Source organism: Ornithorhynchus anatinus, chromosome 8 (genome assembly GCF_004115215.2).
Source record: "Ornithorhynchus anatinus isolate Pmale09 chromosome 8, mOrnAna1.pri.v4, whole genome shotgun sequence".
In the NCBI taxonomy this organism is placed as follows: domain Eukaryota; kingdom Metazoa; phylum Chordata; class Mammalia; order Monotremata; family Ornithorhynchidae; genus Ornithorhynchus; species Ornithorhynchus anatinus.
This window is the reverse complement of record NC_041735.1, coordinates 7,818,787-7,846,780: the sequence shown is the minus strand read 5'-3', so window position 1 is coordinate 7,846,780 and position 27,994 is coordinate 7,818,787. Positions and strand designations below refer to the sequence as shown.

Genomic DNA, 27,994 nt, shown 5'->3' with positions numbered 1-27,994 from the left:
AGGAGGGAAGCGAGGCACAGAGAAGGTAAGTGACTTGGCCAAGGTGACACGGCAGGTAAGTGGCGGAGCAAGGATTCGAATCTCTGACTTCCAGCCCCATGCTCTTTCCACTAGGCCAAGAGCTCTCCTGAGAGATAATCAGGTTAGCCCCCAGGAGAATGGAATCCGTGAAAACCTTCTTTAATCACTTGTTTCCTACCCCTAAGTAGAAAAAATATGGAGAAGGGATTTTAGTGGGAAGCATAGAAACTATGAGCGGAGGCACCAACCGTGCGTTTTTTTCAATCAATCAGTCAGTTATATTTATTGAGCTCTTTTTGTGTGCAGAGCACCATACCAGGCACTTGGTACGATAGAATTGATAGAAATGATCCCTGCCCACGGGGAGCTTACAGTCCACAGGGGGCAGGGAACGCGTCTACCAAAGTGTTTGTGTTGTACTTTCCCAAGCGCTCAGTACATGCTCTGCACACAGTAAGCGCTCAAGAAATGTCATTCATTGATTAGTTGACTAATTTCAGGACAGTTTGTCATAGCAGGGTAGGTCTGGCAGGGCTGCTCTCTGTTCAGTCCGATCCAGAGACAGGTATGCCTAGGGGGTGGCTCAAGCTCCACTGCGGTCTGTTAGCTCTGTCTCCGGCGAAGCCATTTTCTGGTCCTCGTGCTTCCCCATCGTGAAGGCCTCCGGGATCCTGCTCAGCGACGATGCCAGCGTATTCCTCTCCCCTTCTCCTGGGTTGGACTCCATCCTCGTCTGGATAGGGCGATACGGGATTATCATTGGAAGATGTGGTATTTCTCTGGGACGCCAGGAAATTAATTAGCACGGCACAGCACACATCTCTGCAGAAAAATCCAAGTCAGATCATCAGTGGGATTATAAATAAATGATAGCCGGTATTATGGAGTCTGAAAGAAATTACTTCAAAGGGATTCTTCTGTTGCCGACTAAATTCTAAAAAGGATTACAGATGTTTGGCTCACTAATCTTTATATGAACAAATTATGCTAAGTAGGCCTTATCTAGCCTCTGAGTGGCTATTGCAGATAAGCCAAATGGGGTATTCCTTACATCTGGGACTTTCAACCTTTTTCCAAAACTCTCTGTAGAAAGAACGGTTTTGACTTTTATGTATAAAACAGATCTTACTCTAGGCAGATTATAACGGTGTCCTTCAAATGAGGACAGTTTCAAGAAGGCTGTCCCTTGTTGGGTTGTTATAGTTGAGGTTTTCAGCGCCTGGGGCCGTTTTCACTTCGGCCTACTTGTCTCCCTTCCTTTAGGAAGCGTTTGCCCAGAGAGATCCACTCTCTTCTTGGTGGCAGGGAGCCGTACTCGTCCGTCCTCAACAACTGACCCCCAGGATAGAGCTGGGACAAAGTATTGTCTGAGGCTTTGTTTTACTGTGTCCTTAAAACGTTTCCTCGGCTCTCCGTGGTTTCGCTTCCCCAGTTTCAGCCTGCCAAAGAGCAGTCGCTTGGATATCCAGCTATCATTCGACGTCCGGGGACTGACTTCATTCCTACAGGACAAGGACGCTAAACTAAAACCAAAAGAGCAGCAGGAGGGTATCGAGGCTAGAGGAGTAGAATTTCAGGCTCCTCCCGACTCGGAGTCCAACAGTCACAGCCCAGTCACGACCACAGCTACCGCAGCTGCCAACGCTTTAAATTCTGTGGCATCCTCAGAGTCTTCCCTGCCACGGTGGTGAACGGCAAGTAGTCCCGCCGTTTGGTCCATCTTCTTGGGGAAGGACCTTGGGAATAATCTAGTGGAGTGATAGCAAAACAGAAGCCGTTCTTCCCTTTCTCCTAGAGGTTGCAGAGAGGTCTGGGGGGGACTTTGACTTCTCCAACTCTGGTTTGCCCCACTACCATGTAATGAGTTTTGCAACTCGTTATTCAGGGTACGAGTAGATCTCGCTGGTAAAAAAAAGAAAAAAAAAAAAAAGACCTGCAAGGGGCACTTTGCGATGTTCTGCCTCCCTTGCCCACCCAGCCTCCCGCTGCACTCTGTGCCCCAGAGAGAACAGAACTGGCAGGGATGAGAGGGTGTGAGTGGTGCCGGGAAAGCCCCCGGCAGTAGAATCAGTTCCTCCACCTTGGGACTCAGGACTAACGCTCCCCCGCCGCTCCTGACAGGAAATTCCATTGTCCACGATCATCTTCATTCCGGGGACTTAGGGAGGTGCTGGCTCTAGACTGTAAACTCGGTTGTGGGCAGGGAGCCTGTCTACCAACGTTGCTATATTATCCTCTCCCAAGCACTTAAAACAGAGCTCTGACTACAGAAAACACTCAATGAATACGATCGCTCCAGAGATGAGAGTGAAAGGGTGTGGACTGTAAGCTGGTTGTAGGCAGGGAACATATCTACCAATTCTGTTATCTTGTACCCTCCCAAGTGCTTAGAACAGCGCTCTGCACACAGTAAGCATGCAATAAATACCATCGATTGAAGAATTGATTGGCTCTGGGGTGCTGGCCAGTCAGAAATTAAGGGAAGAGTAATCAAATATTTAAATTGATGTTACTTTTTCATGTATTACTCCTGAGTAATTGGCAGGGGCCTTTCAAAACCACAGAACAAAGATAGAGTTTACTTTCATCGCTTAATTAGCAGCAGAATGATTAAAATCAAGAAGGCTGGGGATTGTTTCGTTTGTTTGTTTTCCTTTGAAAAATGTATTTTCCCTGGAGCTTTTCAGAAGCAACGAGAACCGCCTCTGGCGGTTTCTCTTGAGCTGGTGTTCTTCAGGGAGGCAGCAGCAGGTCTCCTGTTGGATCAGAACCCAGCGTGACCCTCTAGACCGTAAGCTCGTTGCGGGCAGGCGTCGTGTCTGCCAACTCTGGTGTATTGTACTCACCCAAAAACGTAGTACAGTGCTCTGCACACACTGAGTGCTCAGCACCAGAGATCGACTGAGCGCGGCACCAGAGGCTCCTAACGGAGGAATGAGTTCAAAAGATCTCAACAGGGCCAGGGAGATAGGCCCTTGATTGGCATGGGGGAGAGAAGGAGGAAGAGAAAAGCCAGTGTCCCTTTTTTATGGCATTTAAGTGCTTTCTATGTGCCAGGCACTGTACTAAGCGCTGGGGTAGAAACCAGCTAATCAGGTTGGACACAGACAGTGGCTCAACCTGGAGCTCACAGTCTTCATCTCCGTTTTACAGATGAGCTAACTGAGGCCCGGAGCAGCAAGGTGGCTTGCCCAACGTCACACGGCCTTCGAGTGGCGGAGTCGGGATTATAACTCGGGTCCTCCGGACTCCCAGGCCCGAGCTCTAACCAGCAGGCCACACTGCTTCCCAACTGTTCAACTGTCAGTCTCGGCACACTGAGATTAGCAGCCAACTGAAGTGGCGTTTGGAGAAGATTTTCACTCCGTGAGAGTTCCTTCTTGTCCAGGAAACACTAGGTTCTTTGGCCAGGATCGGGAGTGCTCTGAACCCAAGTCTTAGCGTGTCAGACTTTGGCCTCTTTCGGTTTTCCAAGCAGAAGCAGCGGGCCTACTGGATAGAGCGTGGGCCTCGGAGTCCAAAAGACCTGGGTTTTAATCCCAGCTCCACCGCTTGCCTGCCGTGTGACTTCGGGTGAGTCACTTCACTTCTCTGTGCCTCAGTTCCTTCATCTGTAAAATGGGGATTACGCCCGCGAGCCCCATGTGGGACAGGGACGGTATCTAACCCAGCGCTTAGTAGAGCGCCTGGCACATGGTAAGCACTTAATAGATACCATATTGTGGATGCTGATGATGACGCTAACGGTCTGAAGGGATACGGACGAGGGGAAATGAGTGGGGAGGGGAACCCCAAAGTGATTTTGCCTTACAAATAAGGGAGGGTCCTTCAGGTACCAGGTTAGAGTTCTTCCAGCAAGTCGTTTGCGACAGGGAGAGGCCGAGAGGTAGGTTGTGGAGTCTTCATCTTTGGAGAGTTTAAAGGAGCCAGAAGGCAGCTGTCTACCTGGGATGATCCGCATGCAGGCCTCTCAGGGGCAGGGGGACGGACGAGACGAACGCTTCCAATCCCTTCCGGTTTTCTGGGCTTCAAGGGCAGGGCACTGCAGCAGAAAGCAGGCGGGAGGCCAGAAGAGGGAGCCTCGGTGACCGCGGCCAGGCCTTTACCCACTCTGGATTGTGAGTGGGTAATTCCTAGGGCCGCCCATATATGCGGTTCCATTCCTTGTTTCTTTCTTTGCTCCGTTTTCTAGAAAGATGGGTCAGGAGGGATCCTGGATTGCTCTGTGCTAGATTGAAACAGAGAGAAGCAGAGAGCGGGCGAACTATTTTGGCGTTGGTCCCCCCCCTCCCCCCCCCCCGGCTCGACTGCCAGCTCCTAGAAGGCTGGCATCGTGTCTGTTAACTCTTCGATTCTCTCCCAAGCATGAAGTACGGTGCTCTGCACATAGTGTTGCCTTTTGCCGTCGGGTCGTCTCCGACGTAAAGCGACTCCGTGGACACGTCTCTCCCAGAAAGCCCCGCCTCCACCTGCAATCATTCTGGTAGGCGTAGCCGTAGAGTCTCTCGGTAAAAATAGGGACGCGACTTACCGTCGCCTCCTTCCGTGCAGCAAACCTGAATCTCCGCCCTCGACTCTCTCCCGGGCAGCTGCTGCCCAGCGCAGGTGAGTTTCGACTTGCAGCCGATGGCCCGCCACTCGCTAGCCACCGCCCATGCTAGGAATGGAATGGGTAGGCCTCTGCTTGTCTCTCCCTCCCAGAGTCGAGACTGGGAGAGTACTGGGATGTCTCCAGGTGCGGCCCTGAGAGGGACCGCCTAGAACAGGTGCCTCCATAAATGGTATCGATCGACTGAAATCAGATTACCCTTCCCCTGCCTGGAACTCCCTCCTCCCTCAAATCTACCTGGCCATATCACTCGCCGTGGGCAGGGAATGTGACTACTAACTCTGGCATGTCGTACTCTCCCCAGTCCTTAGTGCAGCGCTCTGCACACAGGAAGCACTCAGTAAGTGCCATTGATTGATATCGCTCCCCACCTTAAAAGTCTTCTTGAAATCCCACCTCTTCCAGGAGCCATTCCCCAAATAATCCAAACCTCCCGTGGTCCAGACCATCCCACTGAACATCCTCAGCACTTGTGTGTTTATCGGTTGATTATTTCATTTATTCCGTTTTCGGTTTTGCTCACTTTTTCTGTCACCAGTTCTATGTCTTTTCACTGGTTCCCGCTTTACCCCCATTAGGGTCTTCTTGGGAGCCTCGTTAGATGGTGAACTCCTCCAGGTCAGGGTCAGTGAACCCGTAGTGTCTGGGACAGGGTTCTGGCGGAACGTAGCTTCTCAGTAATGATGAATCAATGAAATTATAGATAGCGCATCATATTTTCAATCCCAAGAAAGTCTCAGATGGAAGAGCAACAACAGATTTGCTTCTCCCATCCGTCAATGCTATCTATTGCACATTTACCTTGTACAGAGCACTGTACTGAGAGCCTGAGCGAGTACTTGTTCCCTGCCCACCAGGAGCTTACTGTCTCAAGGGGGAGATAGATATTAATATAAAGAAATAATTTATGGATATCTTCCAATGTCTTGCCTTCTAAGTGAGAGCAGGAAGGGCTCTTTTGGATTTGGGTAGAAACAGATCTATTTTTCGGACGTCTCACCTTTCCGACACTGGGCCGCAGACTGAAATTCTCAGACCCCGAGAGAGGAATTATGAAAGGGGAGAAGACGGTAGTAAGCTCCAAGAAACATGGCAAGGTAGGAAGGTGAATTGAATCTTGCCACAGTTGATGCCACCGAGGAGGCTGGGACTCTAGATAAGATTAGGTTGGGTGGGAATGGAGGGACTGTTTCTGCTTTCTACATATAAGCCCAAGCGCTTGCTCAGAAAGGGTGAGCGAGAGAGAGAGAGGGAAAGAGATGGAGAGAGCGAGAGCAGAGAGTCAGTGCGGTCTAATGGAGTAAGCGTGAGTCTGAGCAACAGATGATCTGGGTTCTTATCTCAGTTCTGCTTCTGATCTGCTGTTTGGTCTTAGCCAGGTCACTTAGCTTGTTGTGGGCAGGGACTATGCCTACTAACGCTGTTAGAGTGCACTCTCCCCAGTATGGTGCTCTGCACACAGTAAGCACATAATAAATTGGATTGATTGATCAGTTAAGACCTGCTCTCTGGGCTCCAGTCGCCTCTGTCCAGTGAGGGGAATATCACCTGCCTCTCTCTTCACCTCACAGGGACTCCCCTTCTAGACCGTAAAGTCGTCGCGGGTAGGGAATACGTCTGTTCATTGTCATATCGCACTCTCCCAAGCACTTAGTGCGGTGCTCTTCACACGGTAAGTGCTCAGTAAATACGACTGACTGACTGACTGACAGGGATGGCACAAGAACCAAAGTAACGAGAAGGTTCCTTGGAAGAAATCAAAGCACTAAACGAATCGGAGACATTCGTATTAGCCTAGGCTCAAGGAGAAACGAGTGAGGCTTAGAAAGAAGACAAATATTTTCCATAGAATAAAAAAGAACCCCTAGTCTGAGTCCTCATCCCAGAAATTTGCACACCACCAAGCCCGGCATGGTAGCCAAGGGGGGAGACATTACATTGGGCAGGGAAATGGTTTCACACAGAGAGATGCTTTAGAAACCCGTCTGCTCCCCCTGGACTCTAATTCATTCAACGGTATTCACTGAGCACTCACTATGTGCAGAGCACTGTACTAAGCACCGGGAACGGACATTTCGGCAACAGATAGAGACAGTCCCTGCCCAACGACGGGCTCGCAGTCTAACCGGGGGAGACCGACAGCAAAGCAAAACAGAACAAAACAGAAACAAGACAACGTTATCCAGACAGATAGAAGAATCAAGGGGACGTACACCTCGTTAAGAAAATAAATAGGGGAATAAATAATACATACAAATGAGCACGGGGCTGAGGGGAAGAGGAGAGGGGGAGGAGCAGAAGGAAGGGGGGCTCAGCCTGGGAAGGCCTTTAGGAGGAGGTGAGCTCTCATAAAAGGTGGCTTTTTCAAGAAGGGAACCCTTTCGGTCCGGGTCACCAGCAAGGTCTCCGGAGGCCTCCTCGGACCCGACAGAATAGTCAGAATCCCACTACAGGTCCCCGGACTCTAGCACTACCGGGAGTCAACCTTCTCACCTTTCACAGTTCCTCCATCGTAACCACGTGCTTGGGCAGAAGGACACACCGTCTTGAATTCTTTATCCAGGAGAAGGACTCACCGCCGGCCCAGTCATCCTCAAATGCGGAAGAAGCAGTGCAGTCCAATGGCAAGAGCGTGGAACTGTAAATTGGGAGACTTGGGTTCCAATCCCAGCCCCACCACCCTCCCGCAAGCCATTTAACTTCTCTGAGGCTCGGTTTTCTCACCTGTAAGGTGGAGATGAAAGAGTCGTCCTCCCTCTCCCTTAGACTGCGAACCCTCTAAGGGGCAGACTGCGGTGTACGACTGCAGTATAATCTGCCCCAGCGTTTAACGAAGTACTTAAGAAATACCCGTCAGCGGTGCTTACCGAGCACCCGCGGCACGGCACCGCACTAAGCATTTGGGCAGACACGATCCCTGCCCTCGAGGAACTTCCAGACCGACGGGGAGACGGTAAACGGATTACAGCTAAGGGAAGCAATCAAGAATAAGGATGCGACTGCAAGTGCCGTGAGGGTGCGGTGAGCGCCTAAGTGCTTAGCGGGTGTCCCTCGGCGCATGGGGGAAGCAGTAGGGAGGACAATAGGGTGAGGGGATGAGAGTTGAATCAGGGAAGACTTCCTGGACGAGAGGGGATTTCAGTAGGACTCTGGAGATGGGGAGAGGGCTGGTCGGTCAGACAAGTAGGGGGAGGGAGTTCCGGAACACGTGAGCGAAGAGTTGACAGATAACGAGGTGAGAGTGAAGGACAGTGAGTAGGTGGGTATTAGATGAGCGCATACGTGAGCCGGCCTGTAGTGGGAGAGAGCTACCAGAGGGGCTTTAAGATAGCGAGGAGGTTGTCACTCTTCTGCGGCGACGGCGGCGGCCCAATGGCTGGAGCACAGGCCTGGGAGTCAGGGGGTCATGAGTTCTCATCCCCGCCCCGCCGCTCGCCCGCTGTGTGACCTCGGGCGAGTCGCTTCGCTTCCCTGGGCCTCAGTTCCCTCGTCTGTAAAATGGAGATGGAGACCGTAAGCCCCACGTGGGACGGGGGCCGCGTCCAACCCCATCCGCTCGTATCCGCCCCGGCGTCCGGTCCGGCACCCGGCACAGAGCGAGCGCGTAACGGACACCGTTCGTCCGTTCGGTCGTATTCGCTGAGTGCTCACCGTGTGCGGAGCACCGTCCTAAGCGCTTGGAAAAGCACAGTTCGGCAACAGATAGAGACGATCCCCACCCAACAACGGGCTCACAGTCTAGAAGGGGGGGAACGGTCTAGAATTATCGGACAACCTTAGAAGCGGCATAGGAGAGGAGAGGGTGCAGGGGGTGGGGAAGGGGATACTTCGGGCCGGGGCAGGTTCCTGTGGGAGGATCCATAAGGGGTAAAGAGGTGGGGCAACCCTCACAAGAAGAATAAGAAGAATGATAATAATAATGTTGGTATCTGTTAAGCGCTCACTATGGGCCGAGCACCGTTCTAAGCGCCGGGGTAGATCCAGGGTCATCGGGTCGTCCCGCGCGAGGCTCACAGTCTTAATCCCCATTTTGCAGATGAGGGAACCGAGGCCCGGAGAAGTGAAGCGACCGGCCCACGGTCACCCAGCTGCCAAGAGGCAGAGGCGGGATTCGAACCCCTGACCTCCGACTCCCCAGCCTCCTTCCACCGAGCCACGCCGCTCCTGTAATCGCAAGAGACGGCCGGGGGCCCCATCCTCCACCCCGGCTCCCCTAAGGGCCCCTCCGGACGTCTCCCCGAGAAGCAGCTCGGCTCAGCGGCAAGAGGCCGGGCCCGAGAGCCGGAGGTCATGGGTTCGAATGCCGGCTCTGCCACCCGACAGCCGTGTGACCGTGGTGGGCAAGTCACTTTACTTCTCTAGGCCTCAGTTCCCCCATCACGGGATGCCCTCAGGACAGCGCTGTGCACATAGTAAGCGCCTAACCGATGCCGACCTCATCATCTCCGATCCCTTCCTTCCTCTCGTATGTATCGTGTGCATCGCGCGCTTTACTGTGTGCAGAGCCCTGGACTGAGCGCTCGGAACGGACCGTTCGCCAACAGACAGAGACCATAACGATCACGTTGGTATCCGTTAAGCGCTTCCTACGTGCGGGGCACCGGGATAATCAGGTCGACCCACGCGAGCCTCCCAGTTAATCCCCCTCTTCCAGAGGAGGGAACCGAGGGCTCCAGAGAAGCGAAGCGACTCGCCCAGGGTCAGCGGGCGGGGATTCGAACCCACGACCGCCGACCCCCCCCCCCCCCCCCAGCCCGAACTTCCGCTGAGCCACGCCGCTCCTCCGATCCGTGGCCGACGGGGGGGTTGGCGGCGTGGAGAGAAGGGGGGGCTCCCGGAGGGGGGGGGGGGACGGGGACGGGACGGGGAGGGTCCAGGAGGGGAGAAGGCGTTGCCAAGGGGGGGGGGAGGAGTTAAGGGCGGACGGCAGTGCCGGCCCCGGCCTGGGGGAGGCGCCGCTCGGCCTGTCTTCCCGCCCTAGCGTGGCAAGCTCCCGGCCCAACGCGGGGCCCACAAGCGCAGAGCAAAGCTGGAGCTTCCCAGCGGACTTGTTGATCTCCGCCCAGAGGCGGCCGCAGCGCGGACCCCGGCCGGCAGCGCGGGCCGAGGCGCCGGGGAGGACGCCCCCGCCTCTCCCTCCACGCGGCCCGGCCGGCACCTGGAGCGGGAGGGGACGGGACGGGACGGGACGGGACCCCCACCGCCCCCCCGAGCCCCAGACATCTGCGGGGGGGGGGGGGGGAGGGGCGCGGGGGCCGGCCGGGGCTATGACCGGGCTCTGTCTCCTGCAAGCTGCCGACGAGGTAGGGAGGGATGGAGGGAGGGAGCGAGGGAGGGAGGGAGGGAGGGCGTCCCGGAGGAGGCGGCGCGGGAGCATCCTCGCCCTGCCCGAGTTCACCCCCCCGCCCCGGGACCGGCCCCGCGGATCGACCTGGCGCCAGCTCCGGGAGCCGGAGGGTGACCCCGGGTCCACCTGCAGGGCGAAGGAAACCCAGGGGAACCCCCCCCTCCCCGCCACACACACCCCCCCACCCCCCCAGGGGAGGAGGGGCGGGGTCCCCGCAGCCGCAGCAGCAGCCGCCGGCGGCAGCTCCCCGGATTTTTCCAGTGCGTGGCGGAGACGGGAGCGGGGGGGAAGGGGGGCGGGGAGAGGGGTGAACGTCCCCGAAAATCCGGCCCGCTCCCTCCGAGCCCCGCTCCGGAAAGAGCGGAGTTTGGGAGTTATAAAAAGCATCGGTAGGAGGGAGGGCAGAGAGAGACGGAGGCGCAGACGGAGAGAGGAGAGAGAGCGGAGAGAGAGCGGAGAGAGCAGTGAGGAGGGGGAAGGGAGGGAGGGAGGCGGGGAGGGAGGGAAGGAAGGAAGCAAGGAAGGAAGGAAGGAAGGAAGGAGGAAGAATGGAAGGAAGGGAGAAGGAGGGAGAAAAGGAAGGGGTAGAGGGAGGGAGGGAGGGAGGGAGGAAAGAAGGAAGGGTGGGAGGGAGGAGAGAGAATGGAGGGAGAAAGGAAGGGAGGAAAAGGACAGGTGGGATGGAAGGAGAAAGGAAGGAAAGAAGGAGAGAAGGAAGGGAGGGAGGGAGGGAGGGAGACGATGGGAGAAAGGGAGGGAGGAAAAGGACAGGTGGGATGGAAGGAGAAAGGAAGGAAAAAAGAAAGGGAGGGAGGGAGGGAGAGAAGGGAGGAAGAGAATGGACGGAGAAAGGGAGGTAAAGGAGAGGTGGGATGGAGGAAGGAAAGAAGGGAGAGAGAGAATGGAGGGAGAAAGGGAGGGAGGAAAATGACAGGTGGGAAGGAAAGAGGGAAGGGAGGGAGGGAGAGAAGGGAGGGAAAGAAGGGAGGGAGAAAGGGAGGGAGGAAAAGGACAGGTGGGATGGAAGGAGAAAGGAAGGAAAGAAGGAAGGGAGGGAGGGAGAGAGAAAAGGAGGGAGGAAAATGACAGGTGGGATGGAAGGAGAAAGGAAGGAAAGGAGGGAGGGAGGGAGAGAGAGAATGGAGGGAGAAAGGGAAGGAGGGAGGAAAAGGAGAGGTGGGAAGGAGGGAGGGAGGGAGGGCGGGAAGGGAAGGGAAGGGGGTCGAGGAGACGAGAGGAGGGTCGTTTTCCGGGGGCCATCCCGCGCTTCTTCCCTTCTTCCCGGCCTCGGGAGCCCCGGGCTGGGGGCGGGACCTGCCCCTCTGACCCCGGGACCTTCTGGGGCCGATGCTGGGGTCACTCCGCGGGCCGGGGGTCCCCGGGGGGCAGAGGGGCTGCCCAGCCTCCAGAGGCAGAGGCCGGGCCGGGGGGCCTCCCCCCCCCCTCCTCCTCCCCCTCCTCCTCCTCCTCCTCCGAGCAGGGGAGGGGGCGGAGAGTGGCACGCGCCCCTTCTGCAGAGGGCTGCCGCCCCCCTCCCGGTAAAAAAACCCCCCTGGCGGTGTCCATTCGTTCGTTCGTTCGTTCACTCGATCGTATTTCTCGGGCGCTGACTGTGTGCGGAGCACCGTGCTAAGCGGACCAGCCCCGGAGGCGGGGCGGGGGGGAGGAAGAGCGCTCTCCCCCTCCCGGGACGCAAGCCCTCTCCGAGGCTTCACCGTTCGCCCCCTAACACCGCGTCTCGCCCAAAGGGTCTCCCTTCCCGACTCTCCTTCTCCCCTCTCGCTGCGTCGCCGCCGCCGCCGATGCCAGTGACGGTACGTGGCGAGCGCTTTCGGTGGGCCCACCGCCGTCCCGAGCGCCGGGGTGGATCCCAGGCGATGCCGTCGTGCCACGCGGGGCCGCCGGCCCCCGCATCCTCTTTTTCCGGAGGAGGCGACCGAGGCACGGAGACGCCGAGTCACCCGGCCGCTGAGCCGATGGGGCGGCGGGAGCCGGGCTTGGCGCCCGCGACCTCCGACTCCCGAGCCCGCGCTCCCTCCCCCCCCGGCCACGCCGCCCGGGGGGCAGGAAGGAAGGGAAGGAAAGGAAAGGAAAGGAAAGGAAAGGAAGGGAAGGAAAGGAAAGGAAAGGAAAGGAAAGGAAAGGAAAGGAAAGGAAAGGAAAGGAAAGGAAAGGAAAGGAAAGGAAAGGAAGAGGGAAGGGAAGGGAAGGGAAGGGAAGGGAAGGGAAGGGAAGGGAAGGGAAGGGGCAAGAAGGAAGGGGCCGGGCCGGGCCGGGCCGGGCCGGGCCGGGGCTTCAGCACCGGGCCCCGGGGAGAGCGCCTCCGGCCCCCCGCCCCCCCGAGGAGGCCGGGGCCTGGACGGCCGGTCCCGCCTCGCCCGGGGCGGGGGCGGGGGCGGGGGGGCCTCCGACGGGGGCCGCTGACCCCGCGCTCGCCCTGTCTGTCTTGCAGCCGTCGGGATGGAGGTGAAGGAGACCCCCGCCGAGAAGAGAAGGGGCCCGAGCCGTCGCTGAAGGAGACGAGCCCTCCTCTCCTCTTCCCCCCCTCCCCCTCCCCGGGAGGGGGGGGGCCGGCCGCGGCTCTCCCTGCCCCCCTCCCCCCCGTCGGGGCCGGATTCCCGATTCGCGGGGAGGGGGCCGGGGGCGGGGAGGGGCGGCGGGGGCGACGCCGGCGATGCCGTCGGGGATGAGCGAGCACGGCTCCCGCTCCGCCGCCTCCCTGCCGCCGGACCCCGCGGACATCATCCGGAGCAAGGCCCGCTCCCGGAGGGTCAAGCTGAACGTCGGGGGGCTGGCCCACGAGGTGCTCTGGAGGACCCTGGACCGCCTGCCCCGCACGCGGCTGGGCAAGCTCCGGGACTGCAACGCCCACGACGCCCTGATGGACGTCTGCGACGACTACGACCTGGACGACAACGAGTACTTCTTCGACCGCCACCCCGGGGCCTTCACGTCCATCCTCAACTTCTACCGCACGGGCAAGCTGCACATGATGGAGGAGATGTGCGCCCTGTCTTTCAGCCAGGAGCTGGAGTACTGGGGCGTCGACGAGATCTACCTGGAGTCCTGCTGCCAGGCGAGGTACCACCAGAAGAAGGAGCAGATGAACGAAGAGCTGAAGCGGGAGGCCGAGACCCTGCGGGAGCGGGAGGGGGAGGAGTTCGACGACGCCTGCTGCGCGGAGAAGAGGAAGAAGCTGTGGGACCTCCTGGAGAAGCCCAACTCTTCCGTGGCCGCCAAGGTGGGCCCTCGTCCGGGGGGGGCCGGGCGGCGGGGGGGGCGGGGGGCCGGGCCCGGGGGTCGGAGGCCGCGGGTCCCGACCCCGGCCCCGCCGCTCGGCGGCCGCGCGGCCCGGGGCGGGTCGCCCCGCTTCTCCGTGACCCTCGGGGTGGGGACCGCGAGGCCCGCGGCCCGACGTCCTCGTGTCTGCCCCGGCGTGGCTCGGCGGAAAGAGCACGGGCTTTGGAGTCAGGGCTCGTGAGTTCGAATCCCTGCTCGGCCACTTGTCGGCTGGGTGACCGTGGGCGAGTCGCTTCACTTCTCTGGGCCTCGGTTCCCTCGTCTGGAAAATGGGGATGAAGGCCGTGAGCCCCACGTGGGACAACCTGATTCCCCTGGGTCTACCCCGGCGCTCGGAACAGTGCTCGGCACATGGTAAGCGCGTGACAAATACCAACGTTGTTATCATTATCGATTATTATTACTGTCATTATTACCCCGGCGCCCGCCACGGTCGAGCGGGGGCCGAGCGGACTCCGCCGTCCTCCTTACGAGGCGCCGGGAAGGGTCCGAGGCGGCGGAGTCGGCCGGGGGGCCCCCTGCCCGTGACGGGCTTCCGGTCTGGAGCGAAGGAGAGCGCGGGGAGGGGAGAGCGATGGGGAGACCGATTCCGATCGTGGCGTTTTCCGAGCGCTTACTTCGCGCCACGCGCCGTGCTGCTAAGCGCTGGGATGGATGGAAGGCCACCGGGATGTCCCGCGCGGGGCTCCCTGTCTCGATCCCATTTTACGGATGAGGCAACTGAGGCCCCGAGAGGTTAAGCGGCTTGCCCGAGTCGCCCAGAGGACGGGGGGGGGGGGGGGGGGCGGAGCCGGGGTTAGAACCCACGACCTCTGACTCCCGAGCCCGGGCTCTCGGGCTGGTCCCGGCGCGCCCGGCTCGTCGCCGCCCCCTCCCACGTGGGAGGGCCCGGATCCTCGGGAGTCGAGTCGGGGCTCACGTATCCCCGCTCCCACGGCCGGTCCCCCAGTGGGGATGGGGGAGACGGGTGGGTGGAGGGAAGCTGGCTGCTTCCCTGCGCGGGAGAAGCCGGTTGGCTCGTGTCGCCTCACACGGAAGGCTGGCTCTCCCTAGGCTGGTTGCTCCCCTCGGTCCCCGTCCCCCCCTCCCCCGGTGCCCGTTTGAATTTCCTGGTCCGGGGAGTGGCCCCGACAGTCGGGAGCAAGCCGGGGGGGGGGGGGGGGGGGGGCGTTCGTATCCAAGAGACGGGAGGACGCGTTGCTTCGCGTTACTGGCTTGGTCTCGTTAGGCCGACCCTGACCTTTCGAGGTCCGTACGTGGGCCGAGGGGGAACTCCCGGGCTCCGACTGATCCGCTCTCGCGGGCCGTCCACTCCTCTCCCGCTTCCCGGAGACGGGTCGGGGAGGAACCTCGTGGGGCTGGGGATGGGGTCGGGTGAGCCTGCGTCTGCTTCCGGCTCGTCGGCGCGGCTGGGCGGTTTGGCGTCCGAGCCGCTGGACGCGAAGGGTCTTTGTCGCGGGCCACGGCGGCGGGGGGGGGGGGGGGGGGGGGGGTGGCGCCTTATCCGAGTGAGGGCGACCTCTCTTGTGGCATTCCCGATGGAGATCTAGAGCTCTCCTTCCTTTTCCGGGTCGTTACGTAGGTTTGTCAGAACCACTGTCCCCAGGCACACGTTCAACCGAGTATTCCTGCCGAACCCCCTCCAGGAGGATGGTGCCTTGGGGTTTCAGGAGGACCGTCAGATTTCAGGCTCCCTGGACTCCCAGTCTCCGCCCTTGGGGATCCAGCCCCCTATTCCCAGCGGCCCCTTTTTCCTTTCCTTGCTTTCAGCCAGTGGACGGCGGAGGGAAGGGAAAGGGCTTGGTAGCCACCTTCCCTGGGGGCAACTCTCAGTACTTAGCTCAGACTCCGGAGCGACGCCCGAGGGAAAACCAAGGGGAAGCGCCCGAGGGAAAACCAAGGGGAAGCGGCGGATCCCGTCGGGAAGGTCGACGTGTCGAGGAACGAGCCGTCCCTCTCGGAGGGACAGGCCGGGCCGTAGAAAAGCCTTTTCATTTCCAACGGCGCGGGAGACGCGGGCCCGAATCTGTTAATAATGGATGAGGAGATTTCGGCATCACGGAGAAACCCCGGAGCCCGGGCTTTAGGCTCCACCGTCTGTGGCACTGAATCAGAGTCCATCAGAGGCGATGGACGTTGATGATACGTTACGGTAGAGGAACGGGGGTCGCGCCGGCCAGACAGACGCCTTTGACGATTCGTACGTAGAAGGGGGTCGCGCGTCGGTTTTCCTTTCTGAGGAAATTCTCGTCGCCGGGGCCACCCTCCCCGGAGACGGGGGACCAGATTTTTCAGGGCGTCGGAGGTGAGGCAGAGCCCCCGGCCTGCTCTGGGGAGATGCAGTGAAGGCTGGAGTTATTTCGCCTCTTTACTGACCTGTCTGCTCGACTTGGCTTTCCCGCTTTCACCTAGTGGAATCCTGAACCCTAGGGGACCGAGTCAGAGAACCGACGCTTGTCGGTCGTTCCTTCATCCCGTTGCCGGTTTGTCAGAGGTGCTCTGAGAAGGTGGCGGATGGGGCGGACGAGAAGCGGCGAGGTCTAGTGGAAAGAGCCCAGGCCTGGGAGTCAGAGGACTTGGGTTCTCAGCCTGGCTCTGCCGCTTGTCTGCCGTGTGGCCTTGAGCGAGTCACTTCAGGTCTCTGGGCTTCAGTCCTCCTGTTCTCCCTTCTAAGACGGTAAGCCCCACGTGGGGCAGGGACTGTGCCCAACCTAATAAACCTGTAACTACCCCGGTGGTTCGAACGGTGTTCGACGCATAGTGAGCGCGTAACAGATACTATAAAAAATATTTGGAGGGCCTGAATGGTTGTCTCCTCCCTCCTAGACTGCGAGCTCCCGGGGGGCAGGGGACGGGTCTGTTATATTGTACTCCCCCAAGGATGTGTTCTGCACCCAGCAGGTGCTCAATTAGTATAATCAATTGATTGACTGATGGATGCCATGAGAACAGGAAGCGCTTAGTACGGCGCTGTGCACACAGCAAGCGCTCGATAAATACCGGCGAATGAATCGAACGAAAGGAAGCAGGCGTCTGAGGCAGCGGAGCCCAACCTGCCGCCCCCAGTTTGCCCCTTCTTCTTCCCCGGCCCGGCCCAGGTGGGCACGCGGGATCGCCGCCGGACACACGGAACCGCCACCTACCCCCCCCCCCCCCCCGCCCGGCCGAGCAGCGGGATGCTCAAAAAGGCCTCGAGGAGGGAGCGAGGCTAGTAGAGAGAATATTGTCTAGCGAAGAAGTTCAAGAGCCTGCTTAGGTTTACATCAACTTTCTCCCCTCCGTTAAGAAAGCTGGCGGCGTTCTAATCGAGCCCACTGAGATCGGGGACGGGGGGAGTAGCCCCAGAGCCAGGCCACCGGGGCAAAAATGCCTCCACTGGGATCCGGAGATGCCGTCGCCGAGAGGTTCGTCTGCTCTCTCGCTGATATTGTGCGAGGAGCTTTCACCGCCGACTCTCTTCCCTCTCTCTGCCACCTCTCGGCCTGCCTGGGTGCACCGCACCGAGTGGACTCCCCGTCAGCGCGACTGCCTCTACTGCTGGTCCTTTAAAATCATCTTCTCCGGTGAATCGTAGCTCCCACGGGGCACTTTAACCTCCAGAGTGTTTGCGATCTCATTTTATCCTCCCCGCACCCCTGTGGTGGATGGGTATTTCTCTCCGACTTTAAAAATGGGGAAACCGCCTCGGAATAGTAAAGCGATCCCCCCCAGGATCGGCACCGTCGGGGTGAAGGCCCGAGGCTCCCGGCTCCCTCCTTGACCTTCTTTCCCCTCCTCCCACCTACCTACCCAGGAGTTTGGATTTTTAGGTGGTCGGGCAGGGTTCGTGCCGGTCCGCGTTCTCTCTTTGTTCTCTCCGGTTGGGAGACCGGCCTCTGCAGTCAATTTTTCTTATTTGTTTTATTTATTTTTACGGGATGGGTAAAGCGCTTACCGTGTGTCAAACCCCGCTCTAAGTGGTGGGGTAGGTACCAGTTAATTAGGACGGACAGAGTCCAAGTAGGAGGGAGAACCGCCGTTTAATCCCCAGCTTACAGTGGAGGAAACCGAGGCCCAGAGAAGTTAACGACTGGCCCCGGGGTCGCACAGCAAGCAGTTGGCAGAGCTGAGAATAGAACCCAGATCCTGTGACTCCCGGGTCCACGCTCGCCCACTGGGCCATACTGCTTCTCGATATTGTCATGTAACTCTTCAGAAATTCTTGCTGTTGAAAGATCTGGAACACCAGTCTTTTTTTCCTAATTCCTTTTGCTTTCTGAACTGTGTTTCGACTGTGATTTTGAAAAGTTCTCGTGGGCCAGTGGCCGATCCGGGACTAGGAGTCAGACCCTCAGATTCACGCGCCACAACTAGGCCGTTTCCACGAGATCCCTACTGCCCCTCTGATGAGTTCCTGTATTGACCGATGGCGAGGCTTAGTCAAGGATCTTAAAAAAAAAACCCCATTATATAACCTGCCTTGCCCGACGGTATCGTCCTTCGATGGACTACGAGAATGAAATGAAATAATCCTGCCCTCTTGAATCCCAGTTGGCAGGGCCTGATCAAATGACGCTTTTCAAGGTATTGCCTTACATTTGTACTGTTTTCTCAACAACCGTGAAACCGAGCCTAGCCGTAATTACTCACCAGGCTGTATCTGATGGACGTCATCTCTGAGATAATGATGTTGTGTTTGCTAATTTTCAGTCACCTCGTATCCTCTAGGTATTTGACCTGTTATCAGAGGAGCCCTAAAAATAGCTTCTGATGCTTCGCTAATTGCCTTGTTCTCATTTCCCTTCAGAACTCGAGGAGCTCTCTTACCTGGGTCCCTTTCAGTGACTTACCGTCCTCCCCGGGAGCCCCATCGACACTGTAGGGCGGGGGCGGGGGGGTGGGGGGGTGGGGGAGCGGTCTAGTCGGACCCCCTCCCCCCAGTTTTCTGTATGGCGCAATTGCTGTTTACAGTCAGATCGTTCTCTCCTTCCTGGTAAAATATCAGCAACGGAAAAAAAAAACCCGTTTAACAAACCTTCTATTTCCTTATCACTTGTCGCTAATTCCCACTGTCTCTTTTAATGGATCAATTTTCTCGTTTATCTCCTGTCTGCTGTGAATATATGTGCAGATCCTTTTGTTGCTATTTGAAACATTCACTGTAATTTTATTCGGTATTTCCCTTCTGTTCCTGTGATTATCCTTTTAGTTCCCACATCTGCTTCTTTGTGTGGTTCTCATCCAATCTTCCTGACCATCGTATGAGTGCGTGCGTGTGCGTGTGAGCGTGTGCGCCCGCACACGCCTGTGACCTTCTGTCGGCTCCCTCCCTATTTAACCCCCTTGGCCCTTTCCGCCCTTCCTTCTACATGGGCTACACGGGATGGAGCTCACGTGTAGAGAACAGTGGTTTTCCTTCCCTCTCCAGCCCAGTGACAGTCACGGTCCTCTTCAGAAATCGCCTCTCCCGGAGGCGGCTCTCTGAAGCTGCTCTTGACGTCCTTTAGACCCTCTAGGAGTTCTCTCTCTCATCTTCTCAACCAGTAGGAACATTCTCCCCCTCTAGACGGTAGGCTCGTTGCGGGCGGGGAATGTCTCCGCTCTACTGTTGCATTCCTACTCTCCCAAGCGCTTAGTCCGGTGCTCTGCACACGGTAAACGCGTCCAGTAAATACGACTGACTGACGGACTGGTTCGTAAATCGAGCCCGAAAGCTGCCGCCGTGACCTTGGGCAAGACCAGCTCCTCTCAAGCAACGGGGACTCTGGCTCGAAGATCTACCCAACCCTGCTGTCGTGACCCCGACCGGGAAAGACGCACTAGCCTAGCTGTGGCCTTGGCTTGACTCCGTCGTCCACCCGGGCCGCCGGGCCGGGTCCTGGGCCTGGACCCTAGGGCGTTCTGGTCAAGAGGGTCAGAAACCTCGCCCCCTGACCAGACTGTGATTAGTCATCGCAGCTTTTTTACAGGCCGGAGTCCAGAATACCCTCTGGCTGTCGGGAGATGAACAGCTTCTGGAGGCTCTGCTTCCTTTGAAATATCCTCCCTGGGGGGAGGTGTTGGAGTTATTCTCATCCAGATGGATAATTGGGCCATTAAAGCATCCCAACTTGGAATGCCCGGCTTTCTTTTCCACAGCCCGCCCCATGTGACCTGATCAACCGTGCTTTCTCTCCCAGGCGGGGAGGTCTTCGGGCTGCCATTCTGAATCTCTCAATTCATCTTTCTCCTGAAGGGCATTTCCAACCGGGGCCACGTCAGGGAGGCCAAAATATGGTATCGATTTCAGTCTGTTCTCTCACCTCTCTCTCCCCGTGGGGCCCCTGGCTGCCTTTAGAACTCTTTGGAAGAGCCTTTCCTCAGCTAGCGAAAATTCCTCCTTTCCTTTTCCTGGGCTGGATTCCTCTTTCCACCTTTCCAATAACGTCGCCTTTGGTCTTGATCGGTGCTGTTCCGTTCCAGGTTCCTTTTCTCCGTGTCCCAGGGAGGGAGAGAGAACGAGGGGTCTTCCTGAGTTATTTTGGAGCCCGATACCTAGCCCCGATCTGACCCGCGCCCTCGCCCCCGGGGTGGACTGAGCGGGGTGGGGTGCTGCACTGGACGATGGCATTTTAAGAGCACGGGCCTGGGAGTCAGAGGACGTGGGTTCTAATCCCGGCTCCACCGCACGTCTGCCGTGCGACCTCGGGCAAGTCGCCGCACTTCTCTGGGCCTCGGCTCCCTCATCTGTAATGTGGGAAATAAAAGGGTGAGCCCTGTGTGGGACAGGAACTGAGTCCAACCTGATTATCTTGTATCTACCCCATTCGTTCGTTCATTCATTCATTCATGCTTATTTGTTCAGTCACATTTATTGAGCGCTTACCGTGTGTAAAGCACTGTACCGAGCACTCGGCAGAGTATAGCTTAACAGTAGACGCATTCCTGCCCATAAAGAGCTCCGGTGCTTAGAAGGGCGTAAACGCCAACGGATACCCAACAAATATAAGCAAATGTTATTATTATTAGCTTATGCCTGGCTTATCTATGCCCTTTCCTTTCTCCTTCCCACCCTCTCTCCCTCTGATCCTTCCTTCATCCCTCCCTTTGTCTCTCCAGCACCCTCTGTCACCCTCTACCCACCTGGCCCAGCTGGCCTTGGGGGGGTAAGGGTAGAGCATGGCTGGCCAGTTGCTTCAAGTCCATTTCCTTGCCCTATCTCGGCCTCCCCCGCCTCAGTTCTCCTCTACACAACAGCCGAGAAGCAGCGTGGCCCAGTGGAGAGAGCGCAGGCCCGGGTGTCCGAAGGACTTGGGTTTCTAATCCCGGCTCCTCCACCTGAGAAAGTCACTTCATTTTCTCCGTGGCTCAGTTTCTCCTCGGCTTAAATAGGGGTTACCTGTTCTCCCTCCTACCTAGGCCGTGAGGCCCGTGTGGAACGGGGACTGTGTCTGACCTAACTTGTACCTACCCCAGCTTCTCGAACAGTGTTTGACACAAAGTAAAAGTGCCTAATAAATACCCCCCAAAAAGCGCGAGGGGGGTGCCATTTCCTGGTCCCCGGGCTGTGGTGCTTTTTGCAAACGGAAATCCTTCAGGGCAGTTCCAGGGGGTTTCTCTCTCTCTCCTCCTTGACCCCTCCACCTACCTACCGGAGAGAAGGCCACCCTTTCCCAAATTTCCCTCGGCCCCTTCCTGAAAAGACGATCAGAGACTCCCGCCGGGGGGGCTCCTGGGGCTTCCGCCGGTCCCGCCCACCAGGTCAACGGCAGGATTTCCCCAGTCAGCATCAGTACAGTCAATCCGTCGATCGATCGATCGTATTCATTGAGCACTTACTGTGTGCAGAGCACTGTCCTAAGTGCTGGGGAGAGTAGGATGCAACGGAGTCGGTAGACACGTTCCCCTTTCGCAACGATCTTACGGTCAAGAGGGGAGGTAGTCTTACTAACTGATGCCATTCTCCCTAACCTCCCCGGACCAATTCGGGTCTCTCCTCTCCTGCAGACCTTTTCGTCCATGAAGCCCTCCCCCAACCCTCCCTAACCCGCCAGTTAGCTGCTCCTCAATCCAGAGCTCCAAACCCTCCCCGGGCCTGTTAGCAGTACCTCGTAATTTACCCGGCTATACATGGATGGTTCTGTTGTTTGTTACCTCGAGTTTCTTCCTCCCGCCCTGCTTCTGAACGGGTCCATTTCTCAAGCCATGCGGCAGGCCTGGCTCCCGCTACAGTGTAAGCGTCTGGAGAGTAGGAAAGGGATCTAGCTCTTCTCTGGCGCTTCCCAGAGAACCTAGAACTGGACAGGAATCCGGGCCCGGAGGTGTGAAGGAAAGCTCGTTGATTGACTGAGCGATTGCTGGGAGTTGAAGGCCCGCGTGATTTTTTTTTTTTATGGTGTTTGTTAAGCACCTGCTATGTGCGGGCACTGTACTGAGCGCTGGGGTAGATTCAAGCTAATCAAGTTGGACATGTAAGTCCCACATGGGGCTTACAGCCTAAGAGGGAGGGAGGGAGAAGGATTGAATCCCCATTTCCCAGATGAGGAAATGGAGACGCAAAAGTGAAGTGATTTACCCAAAGTCACACAGCGGGCAAGTGGTGGAGTCGGGATTAAAACCCAGCTCCTCGGACTCCGGGGCCTATGCGCTTTCCGCTAGGCTGTGCCGCTTCCGTGAAATCCACTGGAAATTTCCCAAACTCACCCGGTCTAGCCCCCTGATACCTTCAAGGTCATCAGCTTGGGAGCTGGACAGCCTTGACCATGAAATTCCTGACAGGTCTAGGGTCCGTTATTAACTCTCGGTTATCCAAGATTCTAGAAGGCAGGGGGAGCTGGAATGTGTGAAATCCACAGATGATCCCGAAGCTACATTTGATTATGATTTTTTTAAGCGCTTACTATACGTCAAGGACTGTTCTAAGAGCTGGAGTAGCTACAGAATTAGTCCCCGTCCCACGTGAAGCTCATACCCAAGTAGTCGGAAGAACATGTTCTGAATCCCCATTTTGCACCTAAGGAAACTGAGGCACAGAGAAGTTAAGTGACTCGTCCAAGGTCACACAGCTACCGATGGAGATGGAATTCGAACTCAGGCCCTCTGACTCCCAGGCCCGTCTTCTTTCCGTTAGACCGTGGTGCTTCACATCTGAACCAAAAAACTTCATCCTTCCTTCTCCTGGTCCCCCCCCCCCCCACCCCTCTTTTACCCTCACCTCCCTCTCCCAACCTCCACCACTCCCACTAGCCTGCGACAAGTTCGGCTACGAGCGGCAACCTGAAGAGATTGGAGCCTCCCTCCCTCTCCCTCTCTAAATCAATTACAGATTTCCAGATGGATCAGAAAAAGCTTTAGGAATCTGGGAACTTCTGCTCTTGTTTCCGGGCGAGGGGGGATTTTCCAAAACCAATCACCTTCAAAGCCCCTTCGTGGGGGCTGGATGATCGGATTCAGCTCGACTACTGCCCAGAGAGGGTTGCGATTTATCATGCTAATGGTAAACCGTGTTAAACAAAGTTCACAATTGATCGTTCTGTTCAAATAAACACGGTCAGAGTGATGGATACAGTAGAGGTAACCTGGCAAGAGCAGAGGAGGGGAAATGCAGCAGGTCGCTGTGGTCAACACAAATGTAATATTCCTGCCAGTCAAGGAATCTCATTGCTCAGAGAAGGAAAAAAATCATCTTTAAATCTAGCGCCTGGGGCGTAGAAGGGTGATGGAATAAAACTGCGTTTGCAGGAGCTGTTTGGGGGCTGGAACAAGACTGAGCTCTCTCCTTCCGGGTTGCCCTTAATATTAATAATAATACTTGCGGTATTTGTAAAGAGCCTACTATGTGCCAGGCACTGTACTAAGCACTGGGTTGGATACGAGCGGATCAGGTTGGACGCGGTCCCTGTCCTGCGTGGGGATCGCAGTCATAATCCCCATTTTACAGATGAGGTAGCTGGGGCACAGAGAAGTGAAGTAACTTGCCCAAGGCCACAGAGCAGACAGGTGGCGGAGTCGGGATTAGAACCCGTGACCTTCTGACTCCCAGGCCTGTGCTCAGGTCTCAGAGGGCTTTTAGGAGGCAAATTCATTCAGCCTCCCAGGCTTCCCGGCGGGAGGGGTGGTGGCAAATCTGTGCTGGAAAATACATGATCTTTTTCTGAGCCTCGCTCTTATTGCTGCTGTTGCTGCTGCATTAACTCTTCTAGGCTGTGAAAAGCTCCCAGCCAAGAGGCCCAAAGTACAAATGGGTTTCTACCCGATGATTTCCCCGAACCGGGCTGAATAAGGACCCATGGGCTCTGTCGGAATCTCTGGCCTCGATGCTGGAATCCAGGACCGGCAGTGTCCTTTGAGAAGTCATTTAGGCCATCCCCCTGCCTTCAGGCACAGCCCTACCAACCCATCCTAAACAAAAATGGGAGGACCTGATGAGGGGGACAGTTTATTCTATTTTTGAAAATTCCACAGATGGAGTTAGGGTGGCTTAATGGAAAGCGTTTACGAATCAGGAGAATTAGGAGGCCCAGGTTCTAATCCCTGCTGTGTGGCCTTGGCCAAGTTACCTAACCTCTCTGGACCTCTGTAAAGCTGGAATGAGATAGCTGCCTGCTCCCCCAGACGCACACACACACACACACACACACACACACACACACACACACTCTCTTAGATCGTGAATCCCGTAATGGGACAAGCTCCGGATCTGATCCAATCATCTTGTGTCTCTCCCAGTGCTTAGCACATCATAAGCATTTCATAATAACAATGAATAATAATAATTATGGTATTTGTAAAGTGCTTACTACGTGCCAGGCACTATACTAAGCCCTAGAATGGATACAAGCAAATCAGGTTGGACACAGTCCCTGTCCCGCATTAGGGCTCAGTCGTATTCCCCTTCTTACAGATGAGGTAACTGAGGCACAGAGAAGGGAAGTGCCTTGCCTAAGGTCACACAGCAGACACAGCAGAGCCGGGGTTAGAACTCATGACCTTCTGACTCCCGGGCCCGCGCTCTATCCCCAAGGCCATGCTGCTTCGCTAAATAAATAATAATAAATATAATTATTAAAGAAATGATTCGAGGCTCCCAGGGAAATCCAGGACATCGTCTAACAACCCTTATGTTGCAGTTCAAACCACATCCATTACCTGGGCTCAGTAGAGCTGGAGAACAACCAGACCCTCTCCTTCCTCCACTTGAAGATCCTTATTTCCTTTCCCCGTTCCTTGGCATTTACTCTGTTTCCAGCATCCGGCCCTCTTGTTTACTGTTCCTCACTGAACAGCTTCTGTATCTGGGGAACCGCAGAAAACACAGGATTAACACCGGATTGCCCGGTTCCATCTGAAGTGTCCCGGCTGGACCATCCTAATAAATCCATCCCTCTCCCGGCAGACACAGAAATCAATCACGCGGCCAATGAGGGTGTTCGAGTCTCACTCTGTGAAGAATAATTCTAAGTCATTAGGAAGGTTTCTCCTTCTGCTGGCAGGCAGGCTACCGCCTCCTCTCCCAGAGCAATTAAAACATCGGCTGCCCACCACATTATCGCAATACCAAGACCGCATTTGTAGTTTACAACACAATAAACACACATTCCCAACCCTTTATGTGTTGTTCGGAGAGCCGAACGCCAGGCCGGCTGAATGGCTCCCGTTTGGATCTTTCAGCCGGCTGTTCTGTCGGTGAGTGGTGTTTGTTGAGCGCCTGTTCGTTCATTCAGCCGTATTTATTGAGCGCTTACCCTGTGCAGGGCACTGTACTAAGCGCTTGGAAAGTACGATTCGGCAACAGAGACCGTCCCTACCCGACAAGGGGCACGGAGCACTGTTCTAAGCGCTTGGGAGAATATAGAATTAGTAGGAATCATCTCTGCCCTCGTGGAGTTTACAATCTGCGGGGGGAGACAAACGCTAAAATAAATTACAGACGAGAGGGAGTAACAGAGTGCAAAGATATACCTCTAGACCGTAAGCTCGTTGTGGGCAGGGACTCAGTTGAGTTCCCTCCTCGGTTTTTTCCCCTTCTCTCCTTTCCCCCTTCCTCGCCTCGTTTCCCCTTCTGTTTTCTCTCTTTCTTCCCTGGCAAAACTATTCAAAGCCATTGCAATCCATCTGAATTTCTTTTAATGCCTCAGAGATCTAAAGAACGTTCTTACTCATAGGTGTTACAAGATTCGTTCACAGGTAGGGGTGAGTGTGATTGTTTTCAATCCAAGACTGCCATGTGGTTCTGAGCGGAGGGAGGTTAAATTAATATTTTGTGCTTGGAATTTGACAGACGAGTTGGGAGCTAATGGCAGAAAATCACACAACATTTCACTGGGCTGGCAGGGTGGCTTCTGACATTAAGAAAATCAGGGGCGAAAAATGTCGATGGGAAGCCCCATTTAGGTTTTCTGCTTAACAGGCACCACGCAAAGACCCAGGGAATTAAGTAGGGGGAGAACTGGCAAAGCGGCGTGACCTAGTGGATAGAGCACGGGCCTGGGAGTCAGAAGGACCTGGGTTCTAATCCTGTCTCTGTCAACTTTCTGCTAAGTGACCTTGGGCGAATCATTTAACTTCTCTGTACCTCAGTGACCTCATCTGTAAAATGGGGATTAAGTCGGTGAGCCCTGTGTGGGAGAGGGACAGTGTCCAACCCAATTACCTTGTATCTACCCCAGCCTAGTTCAGTGCCTGGCACATAGTAAGCACTTAACAAATACCAAAATTATCATTTATATCAAATCCCTAGGTTATGTTGACACTGACGCGGGGCCCCGAATATTTCCTCCTCCTTCGTAATAATAATTATTGGTATTTATTAAGTGCTTACTATGTGCCAAGCCCTATACTAAGCGCTGAGGTGGATACAAGATCATTGGAACAGACAAAGTCCTGGTGCCTGCACGGGGCTCACTCGTGGTCTGAGAAAGAGGGAAAACAGTAAATCCCCATTTTCCAACTGAAGAAATGGCGCCCCAGAGAAGCCAAGCTACTGGCCCCAGGTCACACATTCATTCAGTAGTATTTATTGAGGGCTTATTATGTGCAGAGCACTGTACTAAGCGCTTGGAATGTACAAATGGGTAACAGATAGAGACGGTCCCTGCCCTTCGACGGGCTTACAGTCTAATCACACAGTGGGCAAAGGCCGGAACCAGAATTAGAACCCGGGTCTTCTGACTCCCGGACCCATTCTCTTTCCACTAGGGTACACTGCTTTCCCTTTGTGGCCCCTCTCCGTGCATTAGGTTAACCAAATGTCTGAAAAAACCCAAGTCATCCAGGGAGGGTGAGTGAGGGAAAGAGGAGACCTGATCCAGCTTAGCATCGCACCTTTCCTGTGAAGTCCCCAGTGAGCCCAGCCTCTAACCTCCCTTTTCAGGGAAAAATTTGCCATTCAGAAGTGACCCATTGAGACTTGAATAGGCGTACACCGATTCTACCTGAAGACAAGGAAGGAGTAGGGCAGTTGCTCAAACAGAGAAATGATTTATTCATTCAATCGCATTTATTAAGCACTTACTATATGCAGAACACTGTACTAAGTGCTTGGGACAGTACAATACGACAATAAACAGTGACTGTCCCTGCCCACAACGAGCTCACAGTCTAGAGCAAGGAAGACAGATATCAATACAAATAGACAACAGTACAAATAAATAAAATTGCAGATAGATACATAAGTGCCGGGGGGCTGTGATGGGGAGAAGAGCGACGGGAGCAAGTCAGGACGACGCAGAAGGGAGTGGGAGATGAGGAAAAGTGGGGCTTAGTCTGGGAAGGCCTCCTGGAGGAGACGGGCCTTCAATAAATCTTTGAAGAGGGGAGAGTAATTGTCAGTCGGATTTGAGGAGGGAGGGCGTCCCAGGCCAGAGGCAGGAGGTGGGCTGGGGCGGGGGATGGACGAACGGGATTGAGGAGCAGTGAGAAAGTTAGCACCAATAATAGTAACTGTGGTATTTGTGAAGTGCTCACTGTGTGTCAGGCACTGTACTAAGCACTGGGGTGGATCCAAGCAAATTGTGTTGGGCACAATATGTTCATGTATATTATATATACTGATGTCAGTCTCCCGCTCTAGACTGCGAACTTGATGCGGGTAGGGAACGTGTCTACCAACTCGGTTGTATTGAACTCTCCCAAGCGCTCCGTACAGTGCTCTGCACTCAGCAAGCACTCAAGAATTACCACCGATGATGCTGCTTCTGATGATGGTGATGAGAAGGAAACGCTCTTCCCTTGGGCTGTCTGAGAAGCTGGGACCTTCTTCTCAAGGAGATGTTCTGTCGCCAGGGTCCAGTTGCTTAGCGTCTCTGGGTGTCGGTTTCCCCATCTGACGGGCCTACGGGAACATTTTCTTGGATGTGGGCAGGGGTCAAGGGGGGAATGGACCCCGCCTCATGGGAAGCGGAATCGGTACCTCCTAGGAGGATTCTCAAGGCAGGATTCTCAATTAGGTGAAGACGTGAGTCTGCCCTAAATAGCATCCTGGCGAGTGGACTCGGATCTGTGTCCTTTGGGCGTTGGTACTCGCCCCACCCCCAGCCCCATATCACTTATGTCCATATTTCTAATTTATATATTTTTATTAATGTCTGTCTCCCCCTCTAGACTGTAAGATCACTGTGGGCAGGGAACGTGTCAACCAACTCTGGTCTACTCTCATTCATTCAGTTGTATTTATTGAGGGCTTACTGGGTGCACAGCACTGTACTAAGCACATGGAAGAGTACAATACAACAATAAACAGGCATAGTCCGTACCATTCA

At 55.8% G+C, this 27,994-nt stretch overlaps 1 protein-coding gene and 1 long non-coding RNA gene across 4 annotated transcripts in view; one reads left to right on the top strand and one right to left on the bottom strand.

Annotated features, from left to right (window-relative positions):
- Positions 1 to 82: 82 nt before the first annotated feature.
- On the bottom strand, positions 83 to 8,045 carry LOC103171048. 3 transcript variants are annotated; one of them, XR_003761395.1, is made up of 4 exons: positions 7,355 to 8,045; positions 7,124 to 7,268; positions 3,967 to 4,249; positions 83 to 754 (listed from the first exon to the last, which is right to left on the bottom strand). It is a non-coding gene; the product is annotated as an uncharacterized LOC103171048 (long non-coding RNA). The 3 variants fall into 3 exon arrangements; XR_003761396.1 differs by lacking the exon at positions 3,967 to 4,249 and having other exon boundaries at positions 83 to 843; XR_005660302.1 differs by lacking the exon at positions 3,967 to 4,249.
- Positions 8,046 to 12,638: 4,593 nt separating this feature from the next.
- The window catches only part of KCNB1 (potassium voltage-gated channel subfamily B member 1), a 152,480-nt gene continuing 137,124 nt past the window's right edge, over positions 12,639 to 27,994 (top strand). Inside the window, exon 1 of the mRNA XM_029070771.2 lies at positions 12,639 to 13,218. Coding sequence (XP_028926604.1) covers positions 12,652 to 13,218 — 567 coding nt within the window. The 5' untranslated portion in view covers positions 12,639 to 12,651. The remainder of the gene's footprint in view (positions 13,219 to 27,994) is intronic.